Genomic DNA, 16,838 nt, shown 5'->3' with positions numbered 1-16,838 from the left:
CGAAATCTGCCACCAAATGCTTTCGCCACACACCAACGGCTAAATAGAAAATTAATAAAATTAATACAAAACAAAAAAAAAATTAATAAAATTAATTCAAACAAAATTTTAATAAAATTAGTAGTTTTCTTGCAATTATATTTTTTTATTTTACATAATGACTTAATACAATTTTTACTTAATACGTATATTTTCTCCAATATAATATTTACCTTTTATTATATTAATTTTAATATTTTGTAATTAAAATTGTCTATCAAATTGATTACCAAGACAACTGCTTGTGGGTTTCACTTTTATACATAATTTTGTTTTTAATTTTTTTTCTTCTCACAAGACATTACTCACCCACTCATGTCATTATATGTAAATATATAGTTAAGCATTTGAAGAAGCGTTTAGTTTTGGGCAGTTAGTAATAAGTTTGGCTAGAAAGTAGTAAAAAAGTTGAAAGTAAAATAATGAGCTTGAAAAACTTGTGTTCTAGATTTTGTGTTTTATGCAGATTTTTTAAAAATTTAAAATTATTTTATTATTTAATGAAAAAGTTATTAAATTCAATCCTTAAGCGAAATGAATAATTTTTAGAATTAATTTTATTTTTATAATTTGTTAATAAAAGTTTAATTTTCACAATTTTTTTATTGTTTTAAAAATTCTCTTTTTTAATACAAATTATTTGCATATTTTTTTTTACAATTATTAAAAATAATTATGGTAAAATTTAATTTAATTATTTTTTTTTGATTCTTTTATGATTTTTTTATTTGGTTTGATTATTTATTTGATTTGATTTTTTATTATTATTATTATAATTTTTTCATTTAATATTTTTGTAATTTATTATAATGTTTAAAGAAAAAACAGATTTTTTCGAAAATAATTATCTTCGCAATTTTTAATTTTTATTATATTATAGATCCTATTTTTTAATAAATTTTTTTTTTTTTTATTTAATTACATTTATTGAAAAATGATTTTAATTATATAAATAAGTTTTAGCATTGATATTTCTTCTTAATTTCTTATACTGTAAGTAAGAATACTTTTTGAAAATTTTTAAAAATTATTTTTGATTTAATGAAAAATAAATAAAATAATTTCTTAATAAATATATTTTTATTATTAAAAGTTTTTTATAATTTTTAATTTTATTAAATTTTTTTGTTATATTTTAAAATGTTTTTTTTTGTTATTTAATTTTATTTTTAAATTTGTTTTTAACATATAAATATTTTTTTTAAATTTTTTAGTTTTAATAAAAATTTTTCTTAACTTCTCATTTACAAAAAAAGTTTTTTTTATTACTTAATTTTATTTATAAAAAATGCTTCTAATATATATACATATATTTTGAATTTTTCAATTTTATTAATTTTTTTTAATTATTTAATAACAAAAAAAATAGTTTTTTTTATTCTTTAATTTTATTTATAAAAAAATTGTATAATATATACTTTTTTTGATTTCAAAACATTTTTTTTATTATCTTAGAAAAAAAGTGTCTCTTTTATTATTATTTAAGTTTTTAATTTTATTAATTTTTTTTTTTAATTATTTAATTACAAAAAAAATTTGTTTTTTCATTATTTAATTTTATTTATAAAAAAATTGTATATAATTTTTTTTTTATTTTTTTTTACTTTTTTTATAGGTATTGTTATGTTAGAAAAAAAGTTTCTTTTTTTATTATTTAATTTTTAATTTTATTCAAATTTTTTTTAATTATTTAGTAACAAAAAAAATAATTTTTTTTCTTATTCTTTAGTTTTATTTATAAAAAAAATTGTAAAATATATAATTTTTTTTGATTTTTTTATTATCTTAGAAAAAAAGTGTCTCTTTTTATTATTTAATGTTTTAATTTTATTACAATTTTTTTTTTAATTATTTAATTACAAAAAAAAATTGTTTTTATTATTTAAATTCATTTATAAAACATTTATATAATATATATAATATTTTTTATTATTAATATATATTTTTCATTTTTTTTATATTTTTTTATTATTATGTTAGAAAAAAATGTTTCGTTTTGTATTATTTAATTGTATTTATTCAAAAAATAATTTAAATTTGATGCTTAATTGAAATAAATGATTTTTATATTTAATATTTTTAAAAAAAATTTTAAATTATTGAAAGAACTAAATACTTTTTGGAAAAAAATTTTTTCGGTGTTTTTAGTTGTTTTTTTTTTTATTTTAAAGATTCTTTTAATAAAAATACTTTTTTATATATAATTAAAATTTTAAATATTAATATTGGACTAAATAATATTTAGAATACAAAATTTTTTGTAAATTCTTTAAATTGTTAAAAAAAGTTCTATTAGAGAAACAATTGTTTTTCATAGTTTTTTTATTATTTGGAAGATTTTTTTTTTTAATACATATATTTTTTAACAATATTAATTCCAAAAAATTTTATAATTTAAACCTTAATAAAAATAAATAATTTTTACAATTATTATTGCTATTTTTTTACTTTTGACGTGCGTTTTACTAATAAGAAGTCTATTTATTATTTACAATTTTAACTTACTTTATATACATAAGTCAGCGATCTATTGCGCTATTTCTTAAAAAATTACTTTCTGCCCAGACTAAATGTTTTGCATGACTCGCACGTTCAACCAAAACTTAAAAATCCATTTGTATGAAAATATTTTGCCTTGGTATTAATGGAAATCATCACTCATCCTTTCAAATTTGATTGAAGCTTTTGTTTATCCTTCGGCCTCAAGTAATTAATTCACCCTCGTACTAAACCATTATATAAGCGCCACATACAAATAATTCTATATAAATATGTATATATGTAACGCATGTGCTACTAATCCGACCACAATTTCACTAATGTATTGTTTAAGCTGCAACATACTATATAACCTTAGTCAACTTTTTATTTTTTTATTTTATTTGAAAAAAATATATATACAATAGATATGTATACCATATCCCTCCATCTGTATCAAAAGTTAAGTCGGTATGCTTTGTTTGCCTGCCACATCAAATTTATATCCACTTTCACTCTCTCTCTGCTCACCCTTTGTCTTGCTATCATCGTTTTTTGTTTGCTTACATTTCCAACTTTTCACTTTAATTTGAAACTCATTCATCTTTCTGCAACGAAAAACCGCAGAGCTGCATTCAGATCTGTTGTTTTGTTGCTTTTTCGTTGTATATATGTTGCTGTATGTCTAATTCATCGTCTGTATATCAAGCGTTATCATGTGCTGAGCATACATAAATTGTGTTTATATTTTTATTGAAAAATAGAAGAAATCATTTGTTATTTGTTATTTGCTCGGTGCTCAATGTCATCTGTGCTAATGTTTGTGTCAATGAGTGTGTGCTCACTTTATTTGTGAATCCTTGAGTTTAAATTGATTTAATGTAGAGTGATTGCGAAGAAGATTGCAGCAGTGAAAGAAGTGAGAAAGGAGATACGTTTGAGATTTACGTCAGAAATAGCTTAGCGACATAGTCGAAGAGGAGACGAAGAAGAGTTTCTTTCAAAAGAAAAATAGTCGAAGTGAAGTTCCCTCTGCTGCGAAAGAGTCACTTTATGCTTAGGTTCGAATTTGCCCAAACTGCTGAAGTAAGTCCTCCCCTAGTTTGGTGGGCTCGATATAAATCATTTAGAATATTATAGCACAATTTAAAAGAAAAATTAAGAATAGAAGTACTAATTGTCAGAAAAGCTACTTTAGGTCATGATGCCATGTATCAATGATTTTTCTTTCAAAAAACGAACAAGAATAAACTGACACTTAGTCATCACTGTCCGATTAATTACCGACTGTCTGATAGAGTTTTCGCTTTCGGTACGTTTACCGCCTGATTATTCATCTATTTCAATGAATCTGACCTTTCTTCATTATCAGTATCAATCCATTGCGGTCATCATAAAAAAGCGCATATCTTTCATTGCGAATCTCTTGGTGACGCTCTTTTTACTTAAAAATTCAACCAAGTAAGTCTGAAGCTCTGTAAACGACCTTAGAGCACATACAAAGTCTGCTCCAAAAGAAACAGGACTGTTAAAAAAAACAACAAAAAATTAATATTTTTCAAAAGTTATATTTTTTTATCAAAATCAATTAGCATTTCAAATGAGTGTTTAAGGTAATTTTTCGGAATGCTCTTGAGAATATCGGTCGTCGCCTTTTGGATAGCTGAAATGTCCTAAAACCAGTGTCCTTTCATGGGCAAATGAAGTTTTCCAAATAGGTAAAAATCACAGGGTGACAGTTCAGGTGAGTTGGGTGAGTGATTAATGGTTAATATGGAGTTTTTTGTCAAAAAATTAGTGACAAGCGTCGACCGATGACACGGCGCATTATTGTGCAACAGGCGCCAGGCTGCCTCACGGTATTGTGTCGAGCACGACTGCGTGACAAAAGACGTTAACACCAAGGTAAAACACAGCATTAATCGTTTGGCCAGATGGGACGAACTCTCGGTGCTCGGAATCGTCAAATCAGCATTGTCTTTATTTTTTACTCTTTTTTGATTTTGGCCGGGCTTCTGGATAGGCACTGATCACCATAAACTTTTTCATCATTTGAAATGTTTCAGTAAACGTTTTCCCAAGTTTAAAACAAAATTTAATATTTGCTCTTTGCATTTTACGACCGATGAAGTCAATGGGAAATTCGAGATTAACTTGTATGGCACTTTCCTTGGTTGGTTGATTGTGCTCCTTGGTGCAAACCAAATTAATCCTTATCCAGCAACTCAGTGCATGTGGTAAAAAACCTTATGTTTTTCCTCTCAGCTGCCTCATGTCTCTGAAGTTGGAGCATTGGGTGCCACAGATGTGCCATCTCGGCCAGCTTTTCAATTTTTGGAAAATGGGATCTTAAGAGTGGGTGCCCAGCCATCACGGCTCATTATCAACACTACCCCAAAGGAACTTTGCGGTGTGCACTGTGTTGTTAGTGTTCCAAGACCTGAGTTGCTCAAGTTTCATTACTTCAAACAGGGAGCGGCCAACTTGTTTGCCTTTTCGGTCCCTTTTTTCCTATATCGCTGGTTACCCAGATAATATTAACCGATTTACGTAATGAGATTTTAGTTATGACCTGCTTGCATAACCTAACACAGTGAGCCTTAGTATATACGCTAGGGATGGGCTTAATTGTCTCTTGGCTGTCCAATAGAAGGTTTATGGACTTGAAACCAGAAGCACAATTGGTACATTCTGCTAACAATTTCCGCATGAAAAAATTATATAGTCATTTAGTTTGAAACTAGCCGCTGCGTATGGATTACTATAGAAGAGAACTGTTTGTATTCCCATTTCTCCTTTAATCCATCGGTGAATACGTAGATTTCGCCACTGAAACTGTGGTTCACAGATCCGCTGGTTCATTATTTTTTACATGTGTTTAATTCCTCCTGTATCTCCTTTTGTGGGTGCTTTACCAATTTAGCCTGATTTCATTATCAAAGTCGAGTAAAACGACATGCCCGCAGTGACGTCGAGTTTGGCTTCAGTGACCAAAAATCGCAAGCGAGCTTGCCGTCAGTATGGCTTCATCCTTCAATTAAATATGTATATGAATTGGCCAGATATCGAGAATTACTTTCAGAGCCTCTGTCGATGTAGTTTTCAATACATACAGACCAGTTGCATGTGTTTCGGGGGTTTAACGCAACACTTTTCGTTTTGCTGGTATGGAACTTTTTCGTTTTGTTAGTATGGAATGGATGACACTTGTGTAGCGCCAATAGACCATGTGGAGTCGTAAGCTGGGTTTGCTACTTTCATAACTTCATTTAATAATTTTCAAAATAATCTCTTCCTCTTGCCACATAAAGTCACTCGTTTGAAAATATTTTACAGAAATAGTTTCTTATATTGAAATAGAAAGTAAATCACGCCCAAAATCCATATAGAGCTTTACTTTTACGTTAGAACTTGTTGTCATTAGTTGGTGAACTGAAGAGAGAGGGTCGACTCACTAAAATTAAAAGGCTTCGCTAACAAACCTTTAGGCTATCTGAAGATATTAGAGAGATCAGTGTTGTGTATTAGGGAAGAAGCTCAGCCGATTTTTTTAGATGAAAGAGAGGTTTCGTGAGCCTTGTGGATTCCAATTGATAGTATTCCGTGTCCGATTGAGTCTGAATTTACCTTAGGCCACATAAATGCAATCACTAGTCTCAAAATATTTCGCAGAAAGCTTTGCTAGCAAAGCATCAGGCTATATGAGGTGTCAATCAACTATCTATTCTAATAGGAGAGGCTTTAGTTTATATCTTAGTGGAGAAGTTGTACGATTTTTTTAGAATTTTTTTAGAAGAAAGAAAGGTTGCATATTTCCGCTCAGTTTTCAAAAACTGCTGAACTTTTTTAGAGCAACATTATCATCACTCACTTGCAAGCACCTTACTAATTGTTTTGTGTATAAAATTAAAGATCGAAAACTATAAATATATATTTATCAATTGTGACACGAAAACATTTGCATAAACTTTATATAATTACGAACTGTTATTATTTCCCGAACGCCAATTTATCGTTTATATGTGTGTATTTGTAATTATGTACGTATGTATGTATGTTGTAAATCTATTGAATGTCCCGCAAGCATAACGACATGTACCTATTTATGTATGTAAAGTATATATATATAAACATCATTATATCGACTATACAATAACCAAACACATTGCCACATATTCACATAAACATTAAAAAACAAAAAACAAAGAAAAGAAAATGCAAACAGAAGAAAAATCAAACACACAACTTAACAACAAACATCATCAAAATTTAATTATAATTTTTTATTTATTTTTGTGCAAGCCCACAAATGAGAACAAAATAATTTTGTAAATTATATTTGAATATTTATTTTCGATTTAAAAATTCAAAATTACTTTTTAGTAAAAAAAATGAAAATTTGTAAAATAAAAAACTGACAAAATTCAAATGAAAAATATTAAAATTAATAAAAATAAAAAAAAAAAAAAAATAGAAAAGAAAAAATCAAAATCAAACAAGCAACTGACTAAAAAAAAAACAGTTCCATATGCCAACAACAAGCCAATCTACAACAATTATAATTCTTTGGTTTACAGTCGATTTCGTGAATGGCGACGCCAAGAGTCCCCAGCACACGGTGGTCCATCCAATGTACGTGAGCTACAGCAGCATACCGACCTCGGCTAGCGCTAGCGCTACATTGCTCTCAAATAAGCATCACAACAATCACCAAGCACCACTTAACAATAACAACCACAACCACCAAATTCATGCGCAACAACAGCAACTGCAACTGCAGCAGCAACAACTCCACCATCATCAGCAACCAAATAATTTTAACAGTAACACATTTCTAATACACACAAACAGCATCAGCAACAACAGCCATAGCCATAGTCATAGTCAAGGTCAGAGTCAGAGACAGAGTCATAGTCACAGTCAGAGCAATAGTCGCAGCCGCAGCCACAGCCGCAGCAATAGCCAGAGCGGTGGCAATGGCGTCGGCGGTGGCGGTGGCGGCGGCGGCGCGTCAAAGAAAGGTCGTGGCGGCGGCGATGGCAACAGCAACTATCACAGCGCGAGCAAAAATAGCACTTTAACCCGCATACTTTACAGTCCGAAGAGTAGCAATAAGATCGGCGCCACGACGGGCAATACGATTGTGGTGGCGACGGAGATGTTGCAGCGGCAGCAATCGCTGCCACAGACGCATACCGCCAATTTGCATGGCGCGCAGCATTATTATGACGACAGCACCGCCAAGGCGGATCAGCTGTATACGAACAGCAATCGACGACAGTTCTTGAACGGCACAACAACATATCAACAACAACAGCAAGTTGGCACACCGAACTCCTCGACGCACGACAACACGACCTCGTCGCTCTCGTACGCTTCGCTGCAGAATTCCAATTTGAATTTGACACAGAGCTTGCGCGGTGTCGGCGGCGGCGCGGGCCCCGGTGTTGGGTTCGGTTACGCAGGCAGCGGCGGAGGTAGTGTGGGGGGTAGTCGTAGTGGTGGCGGTGGTGTTGGTGGACACATGGGTGGCGGTGGTAGAAGTGTGGGCGCGAGTGTAGGCGGTGGCAGCGTCGGTGGTTATGGGCGTGTCGCTGGCGTCGGTGGTGGCATGACGTCCGCCTCGTCGCAGGCCACGCTCAGTCCGCTTAGCAATAGTCAGTTTAGCCTCAGCAATAGCCTGAATAATAATTACAGTAATCATAGTGGCATTAACAACAACAACAACAACATTAACAATAACATTGTGCTAAGTAATCCCGCTAACTATATGAATAATAATAATAATAACGGTAGCATGGGCAGCGGCGTCGGTGGCGGCCATTTCGCGCGCATACACGCCAAACCCAAACCACCCAAGTCCACGAGCTACAGCAGTTTCATTAACAATGGCAGTGGCGCTGCGAGCCTGAATGGCAGCAGCGCTGGCACTGGCACCGGAACCGGCACCGGCGGTTCCATGACTAACGTACACCGTCCCGATATCAAATATACACAAATGTCCAATGAGCGTTTGTCGCGCAACCTTGAAGAAGGTCTGGAGGATGACAATTTCTCGCTGCAGAATTTCAAAACCGACGATGGCGTCACTTATGTGCCCTTCCAGAAGCCAACACCGGGCGCGCTCTTTGTCGGCCAGAATAATAATCCTTCGTATGTGTCGTTGAACTCGTACGCCGGCGCACAGATGTCGCCTAACAATAACAACAACAACAACAATGCTAGTCCAAATACCATCAACAATAATGCGCTGCCGCAGTTTGCGCGCAGCATTTCACAGCTGGCGCCGCCACCGCCGCTGCCGGAGAACGGTGGCGGTGGTGAGATACTTTTAGAGCGCGGCGCGGTGCTGCAACCTGCCTACAATTACCCGTCGCCACCGCAAGCGTCACAGCAAATGCTGATGCATTCACCGGGTCCACCACATATGCAGCAGCAACAACAACAACTACAGCAAAGCGCGCAGGTTGTGTCAGGCGCGCAAACGCAGCATTCGCCACAGCCACTACTGAATCCTGCCAATCGTTTTCTCTACCAACAGAACGGCCTACCATTCCATCCAGCCTACAACAAGCCCATACCGGTGCCACCACCGGTACCCACGCATACGTCGCCGCCCATGTCTGCGCCATATCAGTCACACTTGATGAGCCCAGTCGCCAAGCAGCCGCCACGACCCACAAACATTCCATTACCCACCATACCGGCACATTCATTCGACACACCCATTTCACCCTCAGAGGTTACGCCTCCACCACCTCCTGCGCCACGTCCACACATTTTCCAACCACGTTCCGGTCATGCGCCCTATCCGGATCTCTCACCGGAGGTGACCGAAAAATATGCCATGCCCACACAGTATGTGCCACGTTCGCCGGTCGCTTCGCGTATTGCACGTCGTCAACGTCAACAACAACAGCAACAGTCGCATAATTACCACCACCATCAGCCAGCGCAGCCGGCTGCGCATCATGTGAACACGTCGGCGAATTTTTGCGATCAAGTGCGTGACGCGCCGCCCGGCTACATAGTGGACGCAGGCTTCAGCATTGTGCGCGCCAAGAGTTATGATCGTTTGGCCTCCGCATCAAGCACAACCGGCTCGATGCGGCGTGATGCCAAAGCTGTTGATGCGCCGACGCAGTCACAGCAGCAGCAGGCGCAAGTTAATGCCGAAGCGGCGCCGCATGTAAATCGACGTAGTGGTCGGCGTGATGCCGCCGGTCGTGTGCGTCCACGTTCCTATTGCAATTCGATGTCGGGTGGGGAGGGCGTAATACGCGGTAGCTTGGTCTACGAGCGCGACTTCGCCGTCCAAAGTGGCGTTGTAGCCACTAGTGGCACTGACGGTGTTGGCGGTGGCGGTGGCGGCGGCTGCGTTAGTGGAGGCAATGGTGGTAGTGGCGTAGTTGAGGGCGGTGGAAATGTTGGCGGTGATCAGTTGGCATAGGCAGAGGCTGGGAAAGTGAGTAGTACAGTGTTGGATACACAAAAGGTACGAAGTCTTAATGATCGCACGCGTTATTGAGTTAGCTAGTATGAGCCAGCTTTGCTAGACAGATTCTTTGACAAAATGGTTAGTTGGAAAGGTGTAGCTTGACTAATGAAAGAGTTTACAACCTCAAAATTAATTGGATGAGACATAGGAAGCTTGCGCTGATTTGAGCTAACTCATATCTAATAAAGAAAGACTTATAGTAAATTAGAAAACCGGAGATTAGAATTTGAAATTATATATTTGTAAATTCATTTAGACCCAAAAAGCATAAACATTTAAGTCTTCGTTTAATTGAAAGTTCAATGTCACTATCTGTATAATAAGAAAGCTGAGCGTTACTCGCTCTAGCGACCACTTTACTTACTCCTAACTATTAGTCTAAAGCTCTGAAAGCTACTAGCCAAAAAACTGCAAAGCTTTTTTAATAAAAGAAAGTAAAAGTTAGAGGAAAAATTAAAGTTTTTGTGGATCATTAGATTGGCATTGTTTGCCAGACACTTTTCACTTTCCAAAACCGTTTCATATTGCACTTACTGCCTCTCCAAAGTCACTGAGAACTGCCACTATTTCTGAGAAACTTTCACAACTTTTTAAAGCTTTCATTTCATTTAGATGGTTTTGCTCTACTCATTGCGAAGCTTTCATTTTTCCACCTTAATTTCATTGCCTTTTCGTCTCTGCTCTCTCTCTCTCTCTCATGTCACTCCTTCAGCCGCTCAACTCATGCTTATACATACAATTTCGTTTTCATTCCCTCTTCATGCCATTAAATTTTGATTTGCATTTTACTCTTTGTTTACTTTTATTTAAAGCAAACTAATTTCCATTTTCTAGACTGGTAGACTACGATTGCTGAGTTGATTTATTGCTCTCACATTAACGGTTGAATGGTTGTTAAAGCTTCTATCAAACACACACACACACACTCTCTCTCTATGCTGCTCAAATGCGCGCTTTCGCACACAAACTCAGCGTGCGCTCTCAAACCTATACGCTCTCTCTCTCACTCACTCAATTGAAACGCTACCGTTACTTAGCATGCCTGCGCTCTCATCGCTCTCTCGCCGCGTCATTGTTGTTGTGCGCGATGCAAGCGTATACGCCACGCTTGTTGCATGCGCTGATGTTGCTGTTGCTACTAAAGAGATGTTGCCGCAACATGTTGCTAAATGCATAGAAATCGCATTGCCAAGCGGCTGCCAAGTAAAAAAGTATGTAAATGCCATGCGAATTTTGTAATGAAGTTAAAAAATGCAGCAGAATGTTTGCTAATGGCATGAAAATTTTTGCTTAAAAGTTAAAACAAAAACAACAACAAAAATTAACTTCATGTTGTGTACTAAAAATGTGTTAATCCAAAAATTTGTACGAAAAAAAATGTTTAAAAATATTTGGTGTTGTTAGTTTGTGTATTAAAACTGAATTTGTTAACCTCGACACACACACACACATTTATAGAAATATACAGTTATATAAATACTTACATGTACACTTCCTATTTCTGTACTGAAAATTGACTTTGTAAATTATTTTTATGTTATATAACGAACACACACATATATGTACATATTTACTTATTTGTTTATATACATATATACATGTATGTACATGATATATATATACACTTTATATATATATACTTTATTGTATGTACAATAACCTTAGTTCTTGAAATAATACTGAAATGGGTATTTGATTTGTTTCTAACGGACTTAAGCAATAATTTATGTATGTAAATGTTGAAAACGCTCACAAAACTCGAGCCACAAATACGATTAGCTTAGCTTTAATGTAAAATTTAAATTTATAAGCGCCAACGACGGCGTTAGCAACATGTATACAATGGGCAAATGTTGCTAGTGCTGATAATGAGAAAAGAATGTTGCTACAGTGTTGCAGGAGAGAAGTAAAGGAAGGAAGTAAACATAAATGAATGAGAGATGTAAGAAATGGCAATAGTTTAAAAAAAAACAGAGTGGGACTAAGCTTACGGTTAGACGAAAGATAAGGATAGACTAAAAAGTAGCATCAATATTTTGAAAATTTAATATTAATATTGAAACAGCGCTGAAAAATATTGTTTGTAAGAGAATGAGAGGGATCAAATACTAAAATTTGGAAAAGTAATTTTAAATACGGAAATAGTGCAGAAAATTAGTGAGAGATTTATAGAGAACGACATTGAGTTTTGAAAAATAGTATTGACACCGTGACCGTAAAATATTTTTGATGAGGGTATGAGAGGAATCAGCATTGAGATTTGGGTAAATAATTTTTAATATGAAAATAGTGGACAAAAATATTTTCTGGAAAGTGAGCGATGGATTTACATTAAGAGAAAGCAATAGAAATAGGTTGACAATGGAGAAAAATGATCTTATGAACGAAAAGAGATAGAAAAAGAGAGAGGCACCACTGCTTTTGAGAAAGAAAAAGCAGAGAAGGTTCTTATAAAAAATGTAAATATGAAGACACAGGAAATGAGAATATTTTAGAGACAGATAGTTTTATAATAAGATGCAATGAAAGATACAGAAGGATAAATGGCAATAAATAAAGGTACATAGAGAACTTCAGATAGATAAAGATAAATGCTAAAAATGCAAATAAAGGTATTTGGAGAGCTTCAGAGAGATAGAGATAGATGCTGATACAGTTGCAAATAGAAGTAGTAACGGTACTCACAGCATATGTGCCAGTTAACGCTACAGAAAGACCTATAGGTACATGTCTTTATCTGAACTAGAAAGAGATACATAAAAGCACAGATTTCTCTATTGACTCAAATATGCAGGTCTATCTGATGCATTTATGCAAGCTGATGAGGACTCTCGTATAGACAAAGCTTCAGATACGGTATAGAGGGAGTTTTAGGTCGATATTTTCGACACTGGAACAGTTATTGAAGAAAATAGGTGTACCAAAACAGATAATAGTGAAACAAGATATAGTAACTGAATGCCAGATGAAGAAAGGATTTTAGAACTAATTTCGTAACGGTACATATAATACCTTTAAACATACAGTTGAGAAACTTGAGACCGTTATAGACTCTGCCTAAGTATGATTGACTCTGCAGAAAAAATCTATAGACATAACGGTGGACATAATAATTGATAGGAATAAGAATATATATACGAGAGCAAAAGTGAATAAAATGGAAATATTATAAAAAAAAAAATTACTTTAAAAATTTTTATAATAAAAATCATTTGAACGTAAATTTTTAAATGATAAAAAATTACGTCGCAAATATTTCAAGCTGCTAAATTATTGAAAACTTGAAACAAAATTATTTGATTTATTTCTCATATCTAAATTACGAAAATATTGCCTTAGTCAGCATTTAGGCCTTAACTTAAAAAAAAAGCAGTAAATATTTGTTAATTTTTCACAAATTTTGTATAAAGAAATGATCAGCATGCCTTTGACTAAATTTTATAAAATTTAATTTTAATAAATTTTAATTTTAAAAATTTAATTTTGATCTCACTTTAAGAAATAATTAAAAATTGAAAGAATATAAACACAGTGCTGCCATTTTGAAACTTAGTTTTCGCAAAGCGAGATTTCTGCATTCTTTAAAACAAAAAAATATGTAGTTACAAGCCATATTTTATAAAAATTTATGTAGTATTGTTAATTTTTTTACGCAAACAATTTTTTTTGAAATTTTAATGAAAAAACTAAAATTTAAAACATAAACAAGAAATAAATTGAGAAATAACTAATAAAAAATTTTAAAAATTAATTAAAAAAATTAAAAATTAATAAAAAAATTTAAAAATTAATAAAAAAATGTGAAAAATTAATTAAAAAATTTAAAAATTAATAAAAAAATTTAAAAATTAATAAAAAATATTTTAAGAAATAATAAAAAAATTTAAAAAAATAGTAACAAAATTTTAAAAATTAAGAAATAATTAACAAAAATTAAGGAAAATATTATAAAAATTATTAAAAAATTTCCAAAAATATAAATAAGAAATTCCAAAAGTTTTTTTTTTAGGTTAGCAATAATTAGTAAGTGTTGCGTCTGTTGCAAGCACTCGCACAGTGGTCCACGTGATTGGCGCAGTTAGTATGTAGCAACAAGAATAATAATTGAAATTGCCTTGGTAAACTATGTGTATAGTCGAAGCTTAGATATGTATGTATGTATTACATAAATGTATTTCAAAATTATATACAAAAACGAAATAAAAATATATTTAGACCTGAATAAAATGTAATGATACTTGTAATGATGCCGAGCCCTCTCACCTGATTGCCCTTGTATGAGCGTAGAACAAGCTAGAAGCGAGTTGCAATTTATTTTTTATGCATAGTTTTTTTTCAAGCGACTAATTCAAAAGAAAATATATTAACACAAAACAACAACAAATAAGTAAATAATGTTCTTTTAATTTGAACTGTGATATATATGCGGAAGTTGGAGTATATAAAGTTAATATGGACGAGCAGAAAGCGAAAAAAATAGAAATAATAATAAAAAAATTTAGCTAGTAAAGTGATAGAAGGAAACAGCTGATGAAGAAAACAGTTACAAATATTTTGCATGAAAAGCAATTTAGAGATTTATTTACTGGCGATTGTATGACGCACTTCGATACAGCGGAGTGAATAATTAGTGAGAGTATGAGAACAGGCAGTATAAGGCTGTGTGCACACTTGGCAGTTAAAAGATTTGAATTTATACAATTTTCATAAAAAAAAATAGTTTATTATTTTTATGGTTTCGAAAAAATAATTTGCAATAACAAATTATATAAATTAATACCATTAAATATTTTCAAAAATTTATTTTACATTTTTTTTCATCAATAACAAAAATTAAAATATCAAGACGTTAATTTTTAAAACTTTTCTTGTAAAAAATTTTTGCTATCTTTCAAAAAAAATTAACACAAAAAAAAATTTTTTTAATTAAAATTGTTAAAAAAAACAAAAAAACAGATTTCAAAATAAATTTTTAAAAATGATTAAGGGTTACATTTATCAAATTTGTAAGTAAAAAAAGTTCAGTTATTTTGATGGTTTTGAAATAAATAAATTGAAAAATATAAAAAATAAATTAAAACTGATAAAAAATTAATAAAAAAATTTTGACAAAATTAAACATTTTTCAAAAATGAATTTTAGTAATAAATTGATTAAATTTTTTTAATAAAAATTTTACATTTTGATTCTAATAATTATTTTTTAAAAACGTTTATGTAAAAAATTTAATTAACTTAACGGTTTTGAAAAATATAAATATGTAAATTAAATTAAAATAAAAACAGAAAACAAACATGAAATAGCTTTCAAAATAATGTTTAGAAAATATTTTTGAGTTCAATTTAATTATAGTTTTTCCAAACATTTTTTTAAAATACTTAACAGTGTTAATTTAGAAAATTTTTCAGAAAAAAAATTTATTTTTATAGTTCTGAAAAACAAATTAATTAAATAAAATTGGTTAATAATTAAAAGAAAAATAAAATAGACTTAAAATTAATTTTTTTTTAATCATTTAGAATTCAATTCATAAAATTTTTAATAAAAAAAACAGTTATATTTTATTGTTTCAAAAAAAAAGTTAATTGAAAAATATAAATAAATAAATTAAAAGTGTTTAAAAATTAAAAAAAAGTAGAAGTTTATTTTCAAAAAATGTTTGAAAACATTTGATTTATAACAGTTTTTTACAATAAACATTTTTTATAGGTTTGAAAATAAATAATTTACTTAAAATTAGTTAAAAAGTTAAAAGCAAATCGAATCAAATTTAATTTTTGAAAATATAAGTTTATTATCGTTTCGAAAAAAAAATTAAGTGAAAATTATAAGTAATTTCATTAAAATTATTAAAAAAAAATCTACATACATGTTAAAATAAATTTTTAAAGTCTAAAATTTTTTAAATTTATAAAATTATTTTTATTTTTATTTTATTTTTTTTCTTTTTGTTTTTTTTTAGTTTCAAAAAAAAAAAAAATGATTTAAAAAAAAGTAGAAAATATTTCCAAAAAACAAGTTTGAAAACATTTAACATTGTTAATATGGAAAGATTTTATGCAATAAAAATTGTAAAATTTATAGTTTTGAAAAAATAAATAAATTTATTCAAATTGGTTAAAAAATTAAAAGAAAAATTAATGGACTTCAAATTAAATTTTTGAAAATACTTTACAGTTCAATTAAAAAGATACATAATATTAAAAAAATATATATATTTAAAAAAATTAAAAGGTAATTAAAATTAGTATAAAAAAATTTAAATAAATGCCAAAATAAATTTTTGAAAATAGTTTAGGCTTAAATTTATACATGTTTCATGTAAATAAATTGTTTTGTTTTTGGTTTCAAAATAATTTATATATAATATATGTATATAAATAAATAAAAAAAAAATATTTTTAGAATATTTTGAAATCAATTTTATGGCATAAAAAACTATTTTGAGCTTTATTTAATTTTATAATTTTTTTGTTTTTTCATTTTGAGTAGTGATTTAAAAATTACATTCAAAATATTTAATTTCAATATGGTTTTCTGCCGAGTGTGTACCCAGCTTAATATGCCGGAGTTTTAAATAAAGAAAAGCCTGAAGAAAGCGTAGTAATTGAGAATCAAAATTTTATATTTACAGAAAAAAATAATGCAAGCATTAGTGATTATTAAAAAACAAAGAAAAAATATATTAAAGTAAAAAAATAAATTAAAATCGCAAAAAAAAATATTTCAAAAATAATTGTAATGATTTGTAGTTGCCTTTTTGCATAACAATAATTACATTGCACGCAAGTAAAAACGTAATAAATACAAAAATTAATTTAAA

At 30.9% G+C, this 16,838-nt stretch overlaps 1 protein-coding gene across 9 annotated transcripts in view; it reads left to right on the top strand.

Annotated features, from left to right (window-relative positions):
• LOC126757347 (sodium/potassium-transporting ATPase subunit beta-1-interacting protein) overlaps nt 1-16,838 on the top strand; it is a 265,042-nt gene that overhangs the window by 162,446 nt on the left and 85,758 nt on the right. For 4 of the 9 annotated variants that reach the window (XM_050471177.1, XM_050471178.1, XM_050471176.1 and 1 more), the window contains one exon: nt 7,095-13,144. The exons of 2 other annotated variants lie outside the window; for them this stretch is intronic. In XM_050471177.1, coding sequence (XP_050327134.1) covers nt 7,095-9,967 — 2,873 coding nt within the window. In that variant the 3' untranslated portion in view covers nt 9,968-13,144. Of the gene's footprint in view, nt 1-7,094; nt 13,145-16,838 lie in introns of those variants that run through there. 3 more of the 9 variants (XM_050471182.1, XM_050471181.1, XM_050471183.1) reach the window with 3 other exon arrangements.

This window comes from Bactrocera neohumeralis, chromosome 4 (assembly GCF_024586455.1).
Source record: "Bactrocera neohumeralis isolate Rockhampton chromosome 4, APGP_CSIRO_Bneo_wtdbg2-racon-allhic-juicebox.fasta_v2, whole genome shotgun sequence".
In the NCBI taxonomy this organism is placed as follows: Eukaryota; Metazoa; Arthropoda; class Insecta; order Diptera; family Tephritidae; genus Bactrocera; species Bactrocera neohumeralis.
The sequence above is the reverse complement of the archived record's forward strand: the minus strand, read 5'-3'. Positions and strand labels throughout refer to the sequence as shown.